The sequence below is a fragment of the Hippoglossus stenolepis genome, chromosome 19 (assembly GCF_022539355.2).
Source record: "Hippoglossus stenolepis isolate QCI-W04-F060 chromosome 19, HSTE1.2, whole genome shotgun sequence".
In the NCBI taxonomy this organism is placed as follows: domain Eukaryota; kingdom Metazoa; phylum Chordata; class Actinopteri; order Pleuronectiformes; family Pleuronectidae; genus Hippoglossus; species Hippoglossus stenolepis.
In genome coordinates this window covers 19800176-19817239 of record NC_061501.1, presented here as the reverse complement: position 1 = coordinate 19817239, position 17064 = coordinate 19800176, and the positions used below count along the sequence as shown (strand labels likewise).

The following is a 17064-nucleotide window of genomic DNA, read 5'->3' as shown; positions in this document are numbered from 1 at the left end:
TCCCCGATACACTGGTCGAGTAATCCAATGAAAACAAGCCAGTGGTAATCCGACACCCATCAGCCCACTTGGCAGAGTTATTATCAGTGTGTGTGAGTCAGGAGACCCCCTGCCTGTGCTGCAGGTCGCTTTGATAAACACTTTGGCGGCTGTAAACTTTTTTTGAACGCGTCTCTAAACGCCTCATTACATCACCTGTCGGTCGAGCCTCTGCTGCGCCACATCGATCCGTTATCGAACGCTACTCAGAAAACACTGCTCAATGTTCCCCTGCCAGGTGATTGTCTCTGACCCCCGCTGCCCCCGACACACACACACACACCACACACACACCTTTTCCTCTAGCGCCCCCTTCAGTACAGACTTAACAGGATATGGCTTTAAGAATCCCTCTCTACCCTCTCATGATTTCATTTCTCTGTTTAATGAGTGAAGAAATCTTTACATTTCAGCTTCTCCATAAAACGCCCCATAACATAATGGATGTTTTCTATGATATCATTTCACAGTTTTTAACGTAAAATTGTGAGAAAGGTTTAATACGTCCTGTTTATTTTCAGCACAGGAGGAAAATAAATCTGAGTAGAAAGTGAAATCACATCGAAGAGAAACATTTCGACTGATTGGGGCAAAGTGTCAGCGAGGCGGCGTGTTGGCGTGACGACGTCCGCCTGCTGCAAGAGTCACATCAGAGACATTCAGCTACAGAGGTGCACACACACACACACACACACACACACACACACACACACACACACACACACATTCCCTCTCAATCGTGTCATGCAGCATCACAACATTAACCAATGAGTTGGCATTTAGAGAACTAATGGGGCAGCTAATCTAATGCCTGCTGTCAGCACCTCACTGTGTGTGTGTGTGTGTGTGTGTGTGTGTGTGTGTGTGTGTGTGTGTGCAGTGGATTTCTATGGATTTTTATATTTGCATGTGAGCTTATATAATTGGATTATGTGAGTGATACACTTTATCTGTACTTGCAGGACACATGAGGGTAAATAAGTGTGTGTGTGTTTGTGTGTGTGTGTGTGTGTGTGTGTGTGTGTGTGTGTGTGTGTGTGTGTGTGTGTGTGTGTGTGTTGATGAGACACTGAATGAATGTGGTTATGGTCAAACTGCAGCTTTGAATCCACATCTGGAAACAGGAAACAGCTGCATCTACACAGTAAAGAGTACCTGGATTTATAAAGTGCTCTTATCGTCATGACAACCCCTTTACACAACAGGCCATTCCCACGTGAAGCTCGGACTCACGGGTTAGATTTGGATGCTCAAAGGTCAGAGGTCAGTGGCTCGGTGTCTGCATGCAGTTCAGGGAGACTCTGAACTGACCGTAGGTGTGAGCGGTTGTGTGTCTCTGTACGTTCTGCCCACTGTCAGCTGGGATTGGCTCCGCTCCCCCACGACCCCCAAAGCATAAGTGGTGGAGATGGATGGGGGGAGGGGGGGAGGGAGGGAGTCGTTAAGGTTCCAGTCTAAAACTGGACTCATACATCCTGGATTCATCTTTCTGCAGCGTCCACAGAACTTTAGCTCCTCTGATATTAATCTTCCCATTAACACAGCAGCTCGTGTGTGAAACAGTCCTTTAAATCCAGGTCAAACTTATTTTTGGAGCCGTTCACACCTCTGAGTTAATTATTTCCCCTTTTGAATCCAGCCTCAATGAACCATTGTTTCCTTTGACTCTATCAGGTAAGAGCAGGAAGTGATGACCTTCATCCATCTGAAGAGTTTCTCTCGTTAGTGCGGAGATTCTCTCGTTCTGCCGACCTTTCGTCTCGCGTGATGAATAATTAGCGTCGGGGGAGCGTCGCCATTCAGGCCGACGCACACACTTTGTCTTACTGACAGCCAGAGGGAGCAGCAGGGAGGCACGCTGTTGTTTTGTGCTTTGTAATCACAGCGTGGTGGAAGACACACACACACACACACACACACACACACACTCCTTCACAGCTATAAAACAACTCTGTGGAACATAAACGCACAGAGACACAAAAACGTAAGCAAATACACACGTGTGAATAAATCACCTGGATTAGGAGGAAAAGGTGATTTTTATGTTCTGCAAAAGTTGGAGACGCATTTCTTTAGTCTGAGACCGGTTTCTAACACGAAGACGACACAACGCACCTCACATCATTTCACACCCGCAGTGAACTCCAGATAATCTCCTGAAATGATCCGAGAACACAAATGTCCGAATCAGTCGCTGCAGACATTCTCTGGAGTGTCTCCTGCAGCCCCGGGAAAAACTCTAGATAATATCTGAACGAGTCCATTTGAGAAGGGTTCCCAGAGAGCGAGTGGACGTGTGGATGAGGTTTCTAACACGTGACGGACGTGAAGCTGGAAGAACACAAAGATCTCAGGATGAAGAAGAGGAGCCGTACACGTAGAAGACGAAGACGTCCACTTGGAAACACGAGGAGGTTCCAGATCTTCTGGTGATGAGGGCCGACGCCGGTGTGGATGAGCTGTAAACAACAACACTGATCTTTCCACAGCAGAGTTTATACGTCATGTCCGGACAGTAGGAGGAAGTGAAGACGTGTCGTCCATCTTACACTCCATGATTTTAACGTGTGATCGCGTGTAGTAAGATCTACGCAGACGAACATCGTAGGATTTGTCCTGAACTTCCAGATGGTCTCTTTGTCTCCTCACAAGCACAAACACACAGCTGGTGTCTGATCGCTGCTGTTAGTCATGTTTCTGGCCTCGTTCTGCAGCAGCTGGCCGAGTCGCAGGAATCCCTGCTCTCACACACACACACACACACACACACACACACACACACACACACACACACACACACACACTTGAACATGTGGTAACTCGGTGCTATGTCAGCATACTGGCGGTACTGGTCCAGTGTGATGGGACATCAAGGTGCAAATATGTTTCTGTGCACAAAATCTGTTGATGTCAGCGAGTTCATATCGTCTCCCATTGTCCTCACTGTTTTAGATGGCCCCCTGGTGGCTGGCTGCAGTATAGGGCATGAACCCCTCCTCCTCCATGTGAGCAGATGGGACATGAACCAAACTAATCAGACGTTAAAAGACGTTTAAACAAATGTTTGTCAAAGATGTTTCTGTCATTTCAGGTCGTTCTTATCTCACTGATGTTGGTTTATAGAAAAAATATCATCGTAAAGCCAAATGTAAAAATGACACAATATGAAAAACATTTACAGCATTTTGAATAATTTCATATCTTGTTCTCCTCCCCCTTTTTAAACTCCTCCCTTCCTTATATCTCCCTTTTGTTTCCTTCTCTTTCTATGACAATCATTTTCCTTTTCTTTGTTTAGTTGTCCCTTCCTCTCCTCCTCCTCCTCCTCCTCCTCTCTTGTTCTTTTCAGTTTCATGTTTTCATTTGATGTCCTTTCCCTTCGAGCGTTTTTCTTTTCCTCTCTTGTCATTTTGTTTGCTCGTCATGTTTCCACAGATCAAACCGTGCGGCGGCGGCGGCGGCGGAGGAGTTTTCTCATGTTTCATTCGTCTTCTGTGGCTGCTCCAGCCGCTGATCTGAGTCCAGCTGGTGACAAATGTCTGTCGGCGCTGAAGGACTCTGCTGAATCAGGAAGAATCGGGCGACGTGTTGGGACAGTGGCTGTGGACACATCAATCTTCTAAATGAATCAAAGCTAATACAACATCTGCCTCTTGGCACACACTCTCATCCACAGCACCTCTGACAGGAAACACTGTGTCACTGCGGATGGAAATTGAACCTGTGGTTGTTGTAGACGAGGAAACAAAATTAGATGTGATACAGAATAAAATGAGGGTCAGCTTCACTGATATCGATCCTGACACGTCGCTTTGCATCTGTTGCTCCAGTGTGAGTTATGAGTGTTTTGTTCGGCTTGTTTCAGTCTGTGTTGAACGATGCAGCAACGTGTTCACGGTTCGTTTCTAATAAGAGTAAGATTCTCACTTTGTTTGCTGTGGGTTCGGTTTTGTGTCTGAGGAAGTTTGTTGTCACGTCGTAAATAAAATGGATGGTTTCAGTTGTGACTAAATATTTGTAAAGATCTTGTTGATTGTATTAATAATAATAACCATAAAACAGGTATATTGTAAAAACATTCTTTCAGGGGCGGACTGGGACGATCATTTTGTAGGTTAACCCTGTTTGTTGATGTAATGTTACCAGACTAAAGGAGTCGTAGCACTAACTCACTGAACGTCTTTTCAGTGACGCCATCTTTGTCAAGTGCCATAAGAATCTGCTGATGACATATGACATATAAATATGACATTTCAAGGGCTTTTACGTTGAAAGTCTGTTCACACTGTCTGTGTGTCGAGCGTTGCCAGAGAAGTGGATTTGAAAGGTCTTCGTTCCTTCTGTTATATGATTGTTAGGATCATCAGGCCAGAGGGAAATGTCTGGATGTGCAGTCCACTGCTTTCTTTACTCCGGTAGAAGAACAGACACCTTGTTGATCTGCATCGATTGATATACAACGAGGAATCGTCTTCTCTGTGTTGATGGTTGAATCTGTCTTGATGTTGAGAAGACGGAGCTCGATGATGCCACCTTCGTTCGGTGTCACTGACCTTCGACCCCCCCCAGTGCCGGCGTCTCTAAAATCTGTTGTCACGTCTGTAAACACGAGCGGCGCAGCCTTGACGTCAGGCAGCGACCGTTTATCAAAGCTGAATATGTTTGTCGGGGAGAATTTCACGGCTGCTCTCGACTCAAGTGAATGAGGTCGAACATCAGGTTCATGTGCTGGTCCTGAAGCAGCCGGGGCAGGAAGCTGTGTTACCGTGTGTCCGACCCTCACGGATTCAGGAGTTTGTTGTTCTCGCTCTTTGCAGAGGCTTCTCCAGCTGCCTGGCCTGATTGTGTCGGAGCCTGGTTTCTTCCTTTACCTCACACTACCTCTGAAACTCGGAAGGGAAATGAAAGGTTGCATTTAGGTGTTTGAACATTTACAATATGACTCCTTCTCCTTTAGTTGAACCCTGATCCGGTGTCATCGGGTCACGAACTTCGTCCTTCGCTCTGCGTCTTCGTCTCCGCTCCGCGAACGCGCTCGCTGCGCTGAGCCGTGTCGGAGACAGATCTCCGAGCTCCGGGAGGAAAGTGGCTGAGTCAGGAGGGAAACAAGGTGTTTGCTTTTCTCCCGGGTTCGTCAGAGCAGGATCATAAATCTCAGAATGAAAGTACTGGGGCAGGTGGGTGGGCGACGGGCTCGTGGTTAGTGAATGAATCATGTGGCTGCAGCATCTTCAAAAACACTAATACCCCCACACACAGGGTTTGAACCCGAACCCTAACCAGCCAGGCGCAGCTTCCCCTGGAGACGCTCAAGGTTTTCTCCTGTCCAGTCACACGCCTCAACATCTGGAAACACCTGGAAACACTGACTGACATGTTGATGTGTATTATGATGATGATGATGATGATGATGAAGAATAAACATTTACATTTTCAATTGTCTGAATATTTTAGCGATTTAAGCCATTTCTGGGAGAACTGGCTTTTCGAGCTTCGACAAAACCTGATGAGAAAGTGACTCCGACACTTTAAAGTGACGAGTGTTTCATTGGCTGATATAAACACGGCATCGTCTGCATAGAGGCAGAAATAAACCTTTAGTTCTCTGACCATCGACAGAACATGTGTTGTCATAGCTTACCTCAGGTCTCTAGAAATGGGATTTCATTGGCTGCCGTTCGCCCAATAACACCGCAGTGTTCCCCCCCGACAGTTCCCTCTCGGCAGCGTGAACATGCTCGCTGTGCTAAACCGTGTCTGAGACAAATCTCCGTGCCCCGGGAGGAAAGTGGCTGAGTCAGGAAGGAAACAAGGTGTTTGCTTTTCACCTGAGTTAGTCGGAGCAGGATCATAAATCTGGGTATGAAAGTACTGGGTCAGGCGGGTGGTGGGACGGACTCGTGCTGAGAGTAAAGCATCTCAAACTGAAGGGAAACAGCTTCACAGCAAACAAGAGACAAAGGTAGTAGCACCAACGTATTCACCAGCCGTAAAGCTGCAGACACATTTATAAAGGAAGCAGATGGAAAGGAGGCCAGGTCTGTAATGTGTTTATCTGTGTTTATTATATCTCAGTATTAAGTCTGAAAACCCGACAAAACTCTCTGTGCGTTTCTTCAGGGACAAAAAATATGAATCTACACTGAACGTTCTCAGTTAAAGACAAATTTAAAGAAGTGTAACATCAACTATCTAATATAAACTCACTGTTATTTACTTATCAAAACTACATTTTATTTTAAAGTTAAATGCATCTTAAGAGAAATCTAAATCTAAATCTTGTCATCAAGCAAAGCAAGATTAAAATGTCAGAATCTATTTTATCTCTATTAATAAATTGTAAGATGCCAGAAAACAGAAAAATGTTGATTAACAGTCAAACAAAAAACATGTTCAGTTTAAGATTAGAGATAAAGAGTAAAGCTGTGAATCCGTGATATGTGCAAGTTAGCTGCAGTGTGAGAAACGAACGGATACAACGAGCTGTTCCAGTCCAGCAGGTGGCGCCATCAGATACAACCTTGTTGCCTGTGTGTGTGTGTGTGTGTGTGTGTGTGTGTGTGTGTGTGTGTGTGTGTGTGTGTGTGTGTGTGTGTGTGTGTGTGTGTGTGTGTGTGTGTGCACGTACGGTCTGGGAAGCAGTTGTCGGGGTCCATGGCCTCTTCCGGCATCTCGGAGTACTCATCCTCTTCCTCCCCGGGCTTCCTGAGGTCCACCGTGCTGCCCTCTGATAGGCTGAGGTCGTCTTTCTGCTGATTAACACAGCAGGAAACAACCAATCAGAATCGTTGAGGGATCGTCAGTGGCTGCTCGAGGTTATTATTAAAAAGTTGTTTGCAGATGATATTGTAATTTCTGTTGTTAAGGCTCAAGATGAAATGAAGAGCTCGTAATGAAGGATCATCCAGTTCCTGACTTTATGATATATATCATCGGCATCGCTGAATCGTACGAAGAGAAGTTGTTCCCTTTTAGAGTTGGTGCCTGCGTTAGTGTCAGTGTTTGTGTGGTTGTGGGTTTTGATTGTGTAAAGTTGCTGTTGTGTTTGAGTGATGATGCGGCTGAATGAGTCAGATTTAATGTTACGTAACCGACAGGAGTCCTGGCTGAGAGAACAGAGACAGACATCACCTTCCAAACCCTCCGTCTGTTCACTTCCACTCCCACAGATCAGGACAACACTAGACGTCAGGAAATCCCCCCTGCGCCCCCAATCCCAGCTGACTTCAAAGGCCCCCGTTTGCAAAGCATCATGGGAGTTTAACTTTACAAAGGGACGAGGGAGATGGAGGGACACGGGACAAGTTTTCTGCTAAAGGCTTAGGAAGGAAATCTGGCAAGTTTTGTCTGGACAAAGTCACAGCGGGCGGCGTGTGTGTGTGTCCGTGTGTGTGTGTGTGTGTGTGTCCGTGTGTGTGAGTGTGTGCTTGGCGTGTGTGTTGTGTGTGTTGTGTGTGTGTGTGTGTGTGTGTGTGCGTGTGTGTGTGTGTGTGTGTTGGCGTGTGTGTGTGTGTGGACAGGTGAGCTAACTACCTGAGTCAACAGCTAACTCATGAATACATTCAGAATCTGGGAACAGAGAGGGGCCGCTGTGACGAATGCCAGCCTTGGACACACAGACACACACAGACACACAAACACAGACACACACAGCCTTGGTCCTCTGTGACAGTTGACGTCCATAATGAGGGTTAAAATGTATTTCTATTCATAAGCTGCTTCTATCGAGCGGCCAGACGAGCTGAAGGCAGGAAAACACATCCAGGGCCCGGAAGTAACACACATGTAATCTGATTACTTTCCACAGTTGAACTGGAACAAAGTACGTCTCATTCACACATTCAAGAGGCAGCAGGACGAGCTCAGAGTCTCGAGGACATTTCGACACAGGTCGACACGCGGGAATCGAACCAGGAACATTCAAGTGACAAGACGACTGTTCAACCTCCTGAGTCACAGCGTTAAGACTCGTACACAGACCAGCTGTCTCTGCAAACCAACAGAACCAGGTTCAGTTTGATCCGGACCCAGAACTCCTCTTCTGCTCTGAGGAACCTTTCACACCTGATGTTCAGGTTCAGACTGAACTGAAGAGTCTGAAGCTCCGAACCAAACCAGGTGTGAACGGATCCTTTTTTACGCAGCAGGCCGACATTGATCGTAAACGCACACAATTCGCTCGTTGGCTATTGTGGTTTTCTGCTCACTCATCTACTTCCTGTTCCTTTCTAAATCCGGGAGACTCCCTGACGCGGAGGCTAGCTCTGTGAACCCGTCACGCTGCAGCACCATGTGACCCGGTTGTCAGGACGACGGAACACAGAACGTTCTTATCAGCTGGTTTCAAGGAAACTGTTGGAAACAACACAGCTACATTTAAAACAATGACTCACTGCGTATTTATACCTTCTGTATGTGTGTGTTATATATTATTACATTATGCACCATTGATAGTATCAGGTCATGGTCCTCACACACACACACACACACACACACACACACACACACACACACACACACACACACACACACACACACACACTGTTAATGAACTTCTGTGTGGATGTAGATTCCTTGAATCATCGTTTCTCCATCTTCCTTCTCGCGCTCATTTAACTCCGTCATGTTTCGCAGCTGCCATAGCGACAGCAGACCCTTCGTCCGTTCGTCACTAAATTGAAGCGTGTGGCGTTGTTCGTCTTCACTAAGCAGGAGGAACGGAATGTCCACTGCTAACCAGGACGTTGTCTCTGCAGGCGGACGTCTTGTGTGTTCTGTGCTAATAACGACATATTTCATCTTTACAGGCGGCTGAGAGGAAACAGGACGAAGAGGACAGGAAACCTCGAGGCAGAGCTGAGCGTCGGAAACCGTTGTTCTGTCCTGTCAGAGATAAACGTCATCGCTGCGTATGACCTCACGTGAGGAGCTGAACGTTTTTATTGACTTCGTTCTCAAGGTTGTGACACAAACCAACTATTTCCTTCAATGACACAATCCTTTGTGTGTTTGTACCGTTTGTATTTTACAGTGTATTTGTGACGTCACTCTACAGTTTGGACGTTTTGATGTCGTCCATTTTCACAACAGACGAGAGAGATCAAAGCAGCAGCTGAGGGGGCTGGGGTCACAGATCATTGTACAGGGTGTCATTCCAGGGCAGCAGACACAAACACACAATGTGCACAAAGCAGCTGTGGACACACCTTTAATCTAAGGAGACCACAGGTTTGCGAGCTCAACAGACCCAGGATGTGTTTTCATGATCCGGCTTCACTGAACTGAGACGTCTGCAGGTTCCAGCAAGTTCTCATGGTTACTGCACCAAACACACAACTCATACACGAAGGGATTCAAACCTATAACGATCGCCACTGTAAACACTGCGGTCTGACCTCTGACCTCAGCTGTTGACCACGACGACCAGCTGATCTGAGCTTTATGAGACTCTGAAAACCAAGTTGATTCATGGACGCCATTAAAGTGCAGCTCAGCTCTTTATTCATTACATAACCAAACACTGGGTCAATTAACACAGAACGCTGGAGCCGCTCAGAGAGAGAGAGAGAGAGAGAGAGAGAGAGAGAGAGAGAGAGAGAGAGAGAGAGAGAGAGAAGAGAGAGAGAGAGAGAGAGAGAGAGAGAGAGAGAGAGAGAGAGAGACAGAGAGACAGAGACAGAGAGAGAGAGAGAGAGACAGACAGAGAGAGAGAAGACAGAGAGAGAACAGAGACAGAGCAGAGAGAGAGAGAGAGAGACAGAGAGCAGAGAGTGAGAGAGAGAGAGAGAGAGAGAGAGAGAGAGAGAGAGAGAGAGAGAGAGAGAGAGAGAGAGACAGAGAGAGAGAGAGACAGAGAGAGAGAGAGAGAGAGAGAGAGAGAGACAGAGAGAGAGAGAGAGAGAGAGAGCAGAGAGAGAGAGAGAGAGAGAGAGAGAGAGAGAGACAGAGAGAGAGAGAGAGAGAGAGAGAGAGAGAGAGAGAGAGAGAGAGAGAGAGAGAGAGAGAGAGAGAGAGAGAGAGACAGAGAGAGAGAGAGAGAGAGAGAGAGAGAGAGAGAGAGAGAGAGAGAGAGAGAGAGAGAGAGAGAGAGAGAGAGAGAGAGAGAGAGAGAGACAGAGAGAGAGAGAGAGAGAGAGAGAGAGAGACAGGTACAAGAATTAAGTGGAACACGAGAATAAAGTTGAGAGAAGTTGTGGAACTGGTGGAACACACGTCCATTTCCCCCCTTTATTCTTATAATATTATATAAAACATTATATTAATATGGACTAAATACTCCATCGTCCTGAGGTGACTTACACCCTGCGAGCAAAAACCGAGTTGCTCTTGAGCCAGGCACCAAACAGCAAACTGAGGACGAGCTGGGGTGACGCAGTTTTAACGTGAAGAAGTTTTGTACACTCAGCTCGACCTTACACACACACACACACACACACACACACACACACACACACACACACACACACACACACACACACACACACACACACACACACACACACACACACACACACACACAGATGGAGCTGTACCTGCTGACTAATTGTGCTCAGCTTTCGGCAGCACCTTCTCGCTGGTACATTATTTAAGTGCTTATGTAGGTCACGCGCAGGCTAACGCACGTTGTTGGAAACGGGAGGAAAGTAAATCCACATTTACAGTCGGTTGCTGCGGCTGCGAGGACAACAAATCACCTGCAAGAATAATTTACAGGTTTCAAAATATTACGTATTTAACAAAAACAAAGCAGACTCAATTATTCTCACTGCAGAAACATCTCAGATCATCTATATAAATGATGCTACAGATTATATTAGATTATATAACAATACATGGTGATGATCTACGCTCACAGAGCAGAGTCTCTTGTTTGTATTAACTTCAGGTTGAAGGGTTCAGGATCAGGTCGACTGCTCTTCCTGTCGCTCGGTTCAGATCCACTCAGCTGAGCTCAGGGGATTCGAGGTGAAATCAGAGAATCAAAGACCAGTGACGTGAAAACTCTTTTGTGTTCTACGCTCAACGTTCAACTCAATTAAGAGAAGAAGAAATACAGAAAGTGAGATGTTACAGAGGGAGACTCACTCACTCACTCACACTCACACACACTCTCACACACACACACACACACACACACACACACACACACACACACACACACACACACACACACACCCTGGAAACACAGCTTGATGCTAAAGAGTAGTGAAAGCAGTGATGCTCTCCGACTTCCTCATCTCTCTCTCGACAAAAGCTGTTGTGTGTGTGTGTGTGTGTGTGTGTCTGTGTGTGTGTGTCTGTGTGTGTGTGTAATGGGGTATGCTTCCATATTTTGTTTTACTTACGCTACCCTTTCAAATGAGGTTAACTTTTATGTTTCTCTGTGTGTGTGTGTGTGTGTGTGTGTTGCATCATCATCATGCTCAGACATCAGATCAGAACAGTAACAGATCTTCATGTTTGTAAATGATCCATAAATGTGCTGCTTATTGTTATTGTGTAGTTTGTGTGTTTTTTTTAATAAAGTCTGTTTAATGTGAAACCGAGTTTGTGACGATGGAGAAAAGTTTTCAACCTTTTTTCTTCTGTCACAGAGTTTAATAGAAAGAGGTTTTATAACGTTTGTATTTAATTGACAGAGATTTTATATTTGGAAAATAAACTTTTACAGTAAATGCTTTTTTGTGTGTAAATAACGTTTCTAGAGAGAGAGAGAGAGAGAGAGAGAGAGAGAGAGAGAGAGAGAGAGAGAGAGAGAGAGAGAGAGAGAGAGAGAGAGAGAGACAGAGAGAGAGAGAGAGAGGGAGGGACAGAGAGAGAGGAGAGAGAGAGAGAGAGGGAGAGAGAGAGAGAGAGAGAGAGAGAGAGCAGAGAGAGAGAGAGAGAGAGAGCAGGTGCACCACATGATTAAAGAGGAGAACTGATGATGAACTGAGTCGGCACAGGTGTGTGCACAAACACATGCACGCACTCACACATGCACAAACACACGCACTCACACATGCACTCACACACAGCGTGACACAAATCTGTCATTTCATGTTAGATTCAAAGAGAAGAAACAACTACACATCTCGTCTTCTTCTTCAACTGCCTAAACACACACACACACACACACACACACACACACACACACACATTTATGAGTTTTGTTCCTAAAGGAGGTATTACACCGTTTGAAAGATGTGACACAAACTCCTATAAAGAACACACGCACACACACACACACACACACACACACACACAAAGAGAGATGTGTCTGTGGCTCAGTTCAACTTTTGTCCTCTGAATAGATGAAGAGAGACAGGAAACACAAAAACACACACTCACTCACAAACACACACACTAATATACACCCTTTTAGCACAAACACACACACACACACACACTCAGCGCTGCAGAGTGAGAAAAATAATGCTGGACCATAATGCACTGCCCCAGGCCTCCAATTCTATCTGTGTGTGTGTGTGTGTGTGTGTGTGTGTGTGTGTGTGTGTGTGTGTGTGTCTCCACCCATTACAAAGATAGGTTTATAGAAAGAGAGCGACAGACTGTTTACACGCGCTGAAATATTCAGACTGTTCAGAACCTGATGAACAACGTCCGGCATCATGTGACCACACAGCTGATTGTTGTGTTCACAAAGTACGTTGTTAATAAAGTTAAATCAATAATAAACAAGCTGATACTGTTGAATAAATCGACCGACACCTTAACTACGACAACTCACACACACACTTAGATGTTCACCTCAGGGGAGGAAAAGCTGACTCACTAACAAACACACACCTGAGCTTCCTACGTCAGACACAGGTGTGTGTGTGTGTGTGTGTGTGTGATCTCCTCCCTACCTCCTCCCTCTCCCCGTCTTCCTCTGAGCCCTCGCTCTGCTCCTCCTCCTCTTCCTCCTCTTCCTCCTCCTCCTCCTCATCCTCCTCCTCCTCCTCCTCAGGGAACTCCACGTCTGACTCTCCGGGGGCGATGGGGACGCTGATGGTCAGGTTGGGGTTCGTCATGTAGCTGTCGTCCTCGGGCACCACGTACTTCTCTACGTGACGGCCTGGGAGTGGGACAGACACATTTTTAAAGTCTCCTGTTCGGACTCTGCGTTCATTTTGTCTTCTGAACGCTTATGTTTTAACAACCAACATAAAGGACACATGGACGCATGAGAGCAGAGACGGTTACATCGTTGGAAACGGACGGATCTCTTTCCGTAAGTAAGGGCAGAATAAACCAAATTGTTTGCGAGGGATCTTTTATATTTTAGTTTGACAGAGGTGATGTTTCTTTTCTGGGAAACATTCGTCAGTAAGACTTTGGTGAAATCGATTAAATAAGGTTTATGATTTATTATCGTATCATTTATTTATAATTTATGATACAAATGATCATGTGTGTTATTGATATCATTGATATCAACGTTTAATAACATATAATAATAATGCAAGAATTAGAAACACTACTAATGTCTGAGGTGTCAGACATTAGTAGTGTTACACAGTCCTACAGGACGATGGCGCTCTGCAGCACAACTTTCAGAAGCCCCGATTTCCTCTCTTCATTTTTGATATTTATTTGCTTTAACTGTGTTCTATTTCCGGACCCTCAAACCTCTGATGTCCCATCGTCCTCGAATGTCTCCAGACGAGGCGTTCACTGACGGTCGTTACCTATGACGGCTCCGTTGACCTCACAGTGGATGGTGCTCAGCCGCTTCAGCTTCATCATGGCTTTGGCCTCTTTTCGCTTCTGACGACGACGCTTCAGGTTCCCGTTGAAGAAATCCACCACCTGCGTCACACACACACACACACACACACACACACACACATTTATATATGAGCACACTGGCTGTCGGACAGACGGGGAGACAGACAGATGTGTACCTGTCTGCGGCACCAGCCCAGGCCTCTGGTGATCCTGTGGATGGCGATGTGCAGGTTGTTCATCTCGCCGTCGTCGTCTGGAGCCGACAGGTTGTCAGAGCTGAAGCTGCTGAGGAGCAGAGCGAGGAAGAGGTTCAGCAGCTGGAGAGAGAGAGAGAGAGAGAGAGAGAAGGTAAACATCTGTTTACATCATCAGCAGCTGAATGTCTCAGAGACAAACTGAAACAGAAACGTTGACCTGGTGTGAGATGAACATTGGCAGAAGGAAAGAGCAGGAAACGCTGTCGTGGTCTCACAGTTCTCAGTCACAGCTGATAGACGTGATCATCGCCCTCGGCCGCGGAGCTGTGGTTTCTTAGTGATTTGGACTGAACCAGGTGGAGGGAGTGTGTGTGTTTGGTCACATGATGTAGATCTTGTGATGACAAACCTCAGAACCAACTCTTAACGACAGATTCATTCACAAAAGAGTTTCTGAAGATTTGGTTGAACTTCGAGCAAATGTGTCTGTCCTGATGTAATCTGCTCTCACATTACCGACACACACACACACACACACACACACACACACACACACACACACACACACACACACACACACACACACACACACACACACACACACACACACACACACACACACACGTTGTGATCGTTGTGCTGGAAACAAACTGACACCAGGCACCTTTAAACTTCACCTCTAAGTTTTGTCTGAATTGTTTCTCCCCTGGAAATGATAAAAACCAACAAGACCAATAAGAAAAACCAAAACACTGTGGAACATCAATTTCTAAAATAACAGAGCTCGTGTGCGGTCTGCAAAGAAGATTGAATAATTCAAACTCGGCCGAAGTGCAGCAGCAGATGTGGAGGATACAAACCGTCCTGGTTGATGTTGTGCTCGTGTCACTGGGACATCAGACGCACAGACTGAGTTCCCAGTGACGACGCAGCTCTGAGGAGCTGCTTCACCCTTTTTAATAAACTGTACATTTTGTAAGTTCTGCAAATTATACATGTATTGGTTCTACTACAATTCATCTATTCGAGATTATAGATAGTTTTCTTAAAAAATGATGTGTATGTACAGTATTATCACTCAGTATCTCTGATATAATAATAATCCTAATATATTTTTTTATTTTGTGTAATCAGAGTAGAACTGCAGATGTAAACAGATGAAACACATCTTCTATCCTCACTCCGTCAGTCATGTGTTATCGGCTGGCGGAAAGCAGCAAGGTCATTGGTTGAACTGTCGGGGCATGTTGCCATGTCAACCAATCAATAGAATCGATCTATTGGTGTTTGGGTCCCGGCAGCGGCCAATCAAACGCCAGCGTTTTGGGTTGGATAAGCCTGGGATGTGACAGCCGAACACTGATCAGTAGCACAAACAACACATACACCACCAGCTGGGATCAATGCGCACACACACACACACACACACACACACACACACACACACACACACACACACACACACACACACACACACACACACACACACACACACACACTGTGAACATTGATTACTTCTCCGTTTGTGTAAACTCAGTAAACTGAGTCAAGTCCCTAAAATAAAACTACAAAAATAATCAAACTGAGATTTTAATACTTGTTTCCATTCAGATTTTTTACAGCTGGAATCTAAAGTAAAATATATAAATATTCAAACATTTAAAGAAATTGAAAACATTTACATATGAGGTGGGGAAGACCTGCAAGACAATAAATATAAAAAACAGCAACTTCAACACAAAACCAAAAAGTAATAATATTTACCCACACTCACACACACACACACACACATCACACACACACACTCACACACACACACTCACACACACACACTCACACACACACACTCACACACAGGTCAAAGGTTACTTCCTGTCTTCAGATATTGACCCACTGGCCTGGTTTCCTCTTACACAAGCAGAAACTGGAAACTACAGGATCCAGTCGAGTTGTTACTTAACAGCCAATCATTTGTGGGACATTCAGCCTGCAGGGTGTGTGTACAGTGTGTGTGTACAGTGTGTGTGTACAGTGTGTGTGTACAGTGTGTGTGTGCGTGTGCGTGTGCGTGTGTGTGTGTGTGTGCGAGAGTTTAGGGAACAGTTGACCACCTGATCCCCCCCAATCCACCTTGTGTAACTCGTTAAGTGGACCGTACCAATTAGCCTGAGGAAGTGGGCCAACCCTATATTCTATATTTCAGTTATTGTATTTTCACGTATAATTTTGTTCACTATCATTGTGTCTATTTTTATTTAAAGTGTCAAGTTGTTTGAAAGAGGAGAGGTGAGGGAGGGAGAGAAAGAGGAGAGGTGAGGTGATGGAGGGAGAGAAAGAGGAGAGGTGATGGAGGGAGAGAAAGAGGAGAGGAGAGTGATGGAGGGAGAGAAAGAGGAGAGGTGATGGAGGGAGAGAAAGAGGAGAGGTGAGGGAGGGAGAGAAAGAGGAGAGGTGAGGGAGGGAGAGAAAGAGGAGAGGTGATGGAGGGAGAGAAAGAGGAGAGGTGAGGAGGGAGAGAAAGAGGAGAGGAGAGGTGATGGAGGGAGAGAGAAAGAGGAGAGGTGATGGAGGGAGAGAAAGGAGGAGTGAGGTGATGGAGGGAGAGAAAGAGGAGAGGTGAGGGAGGGAGAGAAAGAGGAGAGGAGAGGGAGGGAGAGAAAGAGGAGAGGTGATGGAGGGAGAAAGGTGAGACACATAAAGAGGTCAACCTGATTAGCTGCTGTGATGTTTAAAAGAGTTTCAAACATTATATCATCAGAGGTGAAGAAGCTGCTTCCTCTTCCTCTTCCTCTTCCTCTTCCTCCTCCTCTTCCTCTTCTCTTGTTTAATTCTGTCTCTACTTCCTGTGATTGGTCCAAAAGTCCAAACTATCCAACAAAGTGTTTTCACTCTGGAACAGAACCAGGTTCAGTTTGATCCAGACCCAGAACTCCTCTTCTGCTCTGAGGAACCGTTCACACCGGCGGAGGAAGGAAATATCAATTCTAATCCAGATGTTTCCTCTTATTAAAAATGGTCCCACCGCTCTTTATCAAACCCAGAATTCATCCAATGAACCAATCAGAGCGGTTTGACGATTCAAACTGCTCTGATTGGTTGGTTTTTCTGAGCAGCT

General features: G+C 45.7%; 1 protein-coding gene across 1 annotated transcript in view; it reads right to left on the bottom strand.

Annotated features, from left to right (window-relative positions):
- Positions 1 to 17064, bottom strand: part of LOC118098351 (sodium channel protein type 4 subunit alpha-like) — a 111535-nt gene that overhangs the window by 22906 nt on the left and 71565 nt on the right. The window contains exons 20-23 of the mRNA XM_047337853.1: positions 13929 to 14069; positions 13713 to 13833; positions 12891 to 13099; positions 6668 to 6791 (exon numbers count right to left, since the gene is read on the bottom strand). Coding sequence (XP_047193809.1) covers positions 6668 to 6791; positions 12891 to 13099; positions 13713 to 13833; positions 13929 to 14069 — 595 coding nt within the window. The remainder of the gene's footprint in view (positions 1 to 6667; positions 6792 to 12890; positions 13100 to 13712; positions 13834 to 13928; positions 14070 to 17064) is intronic.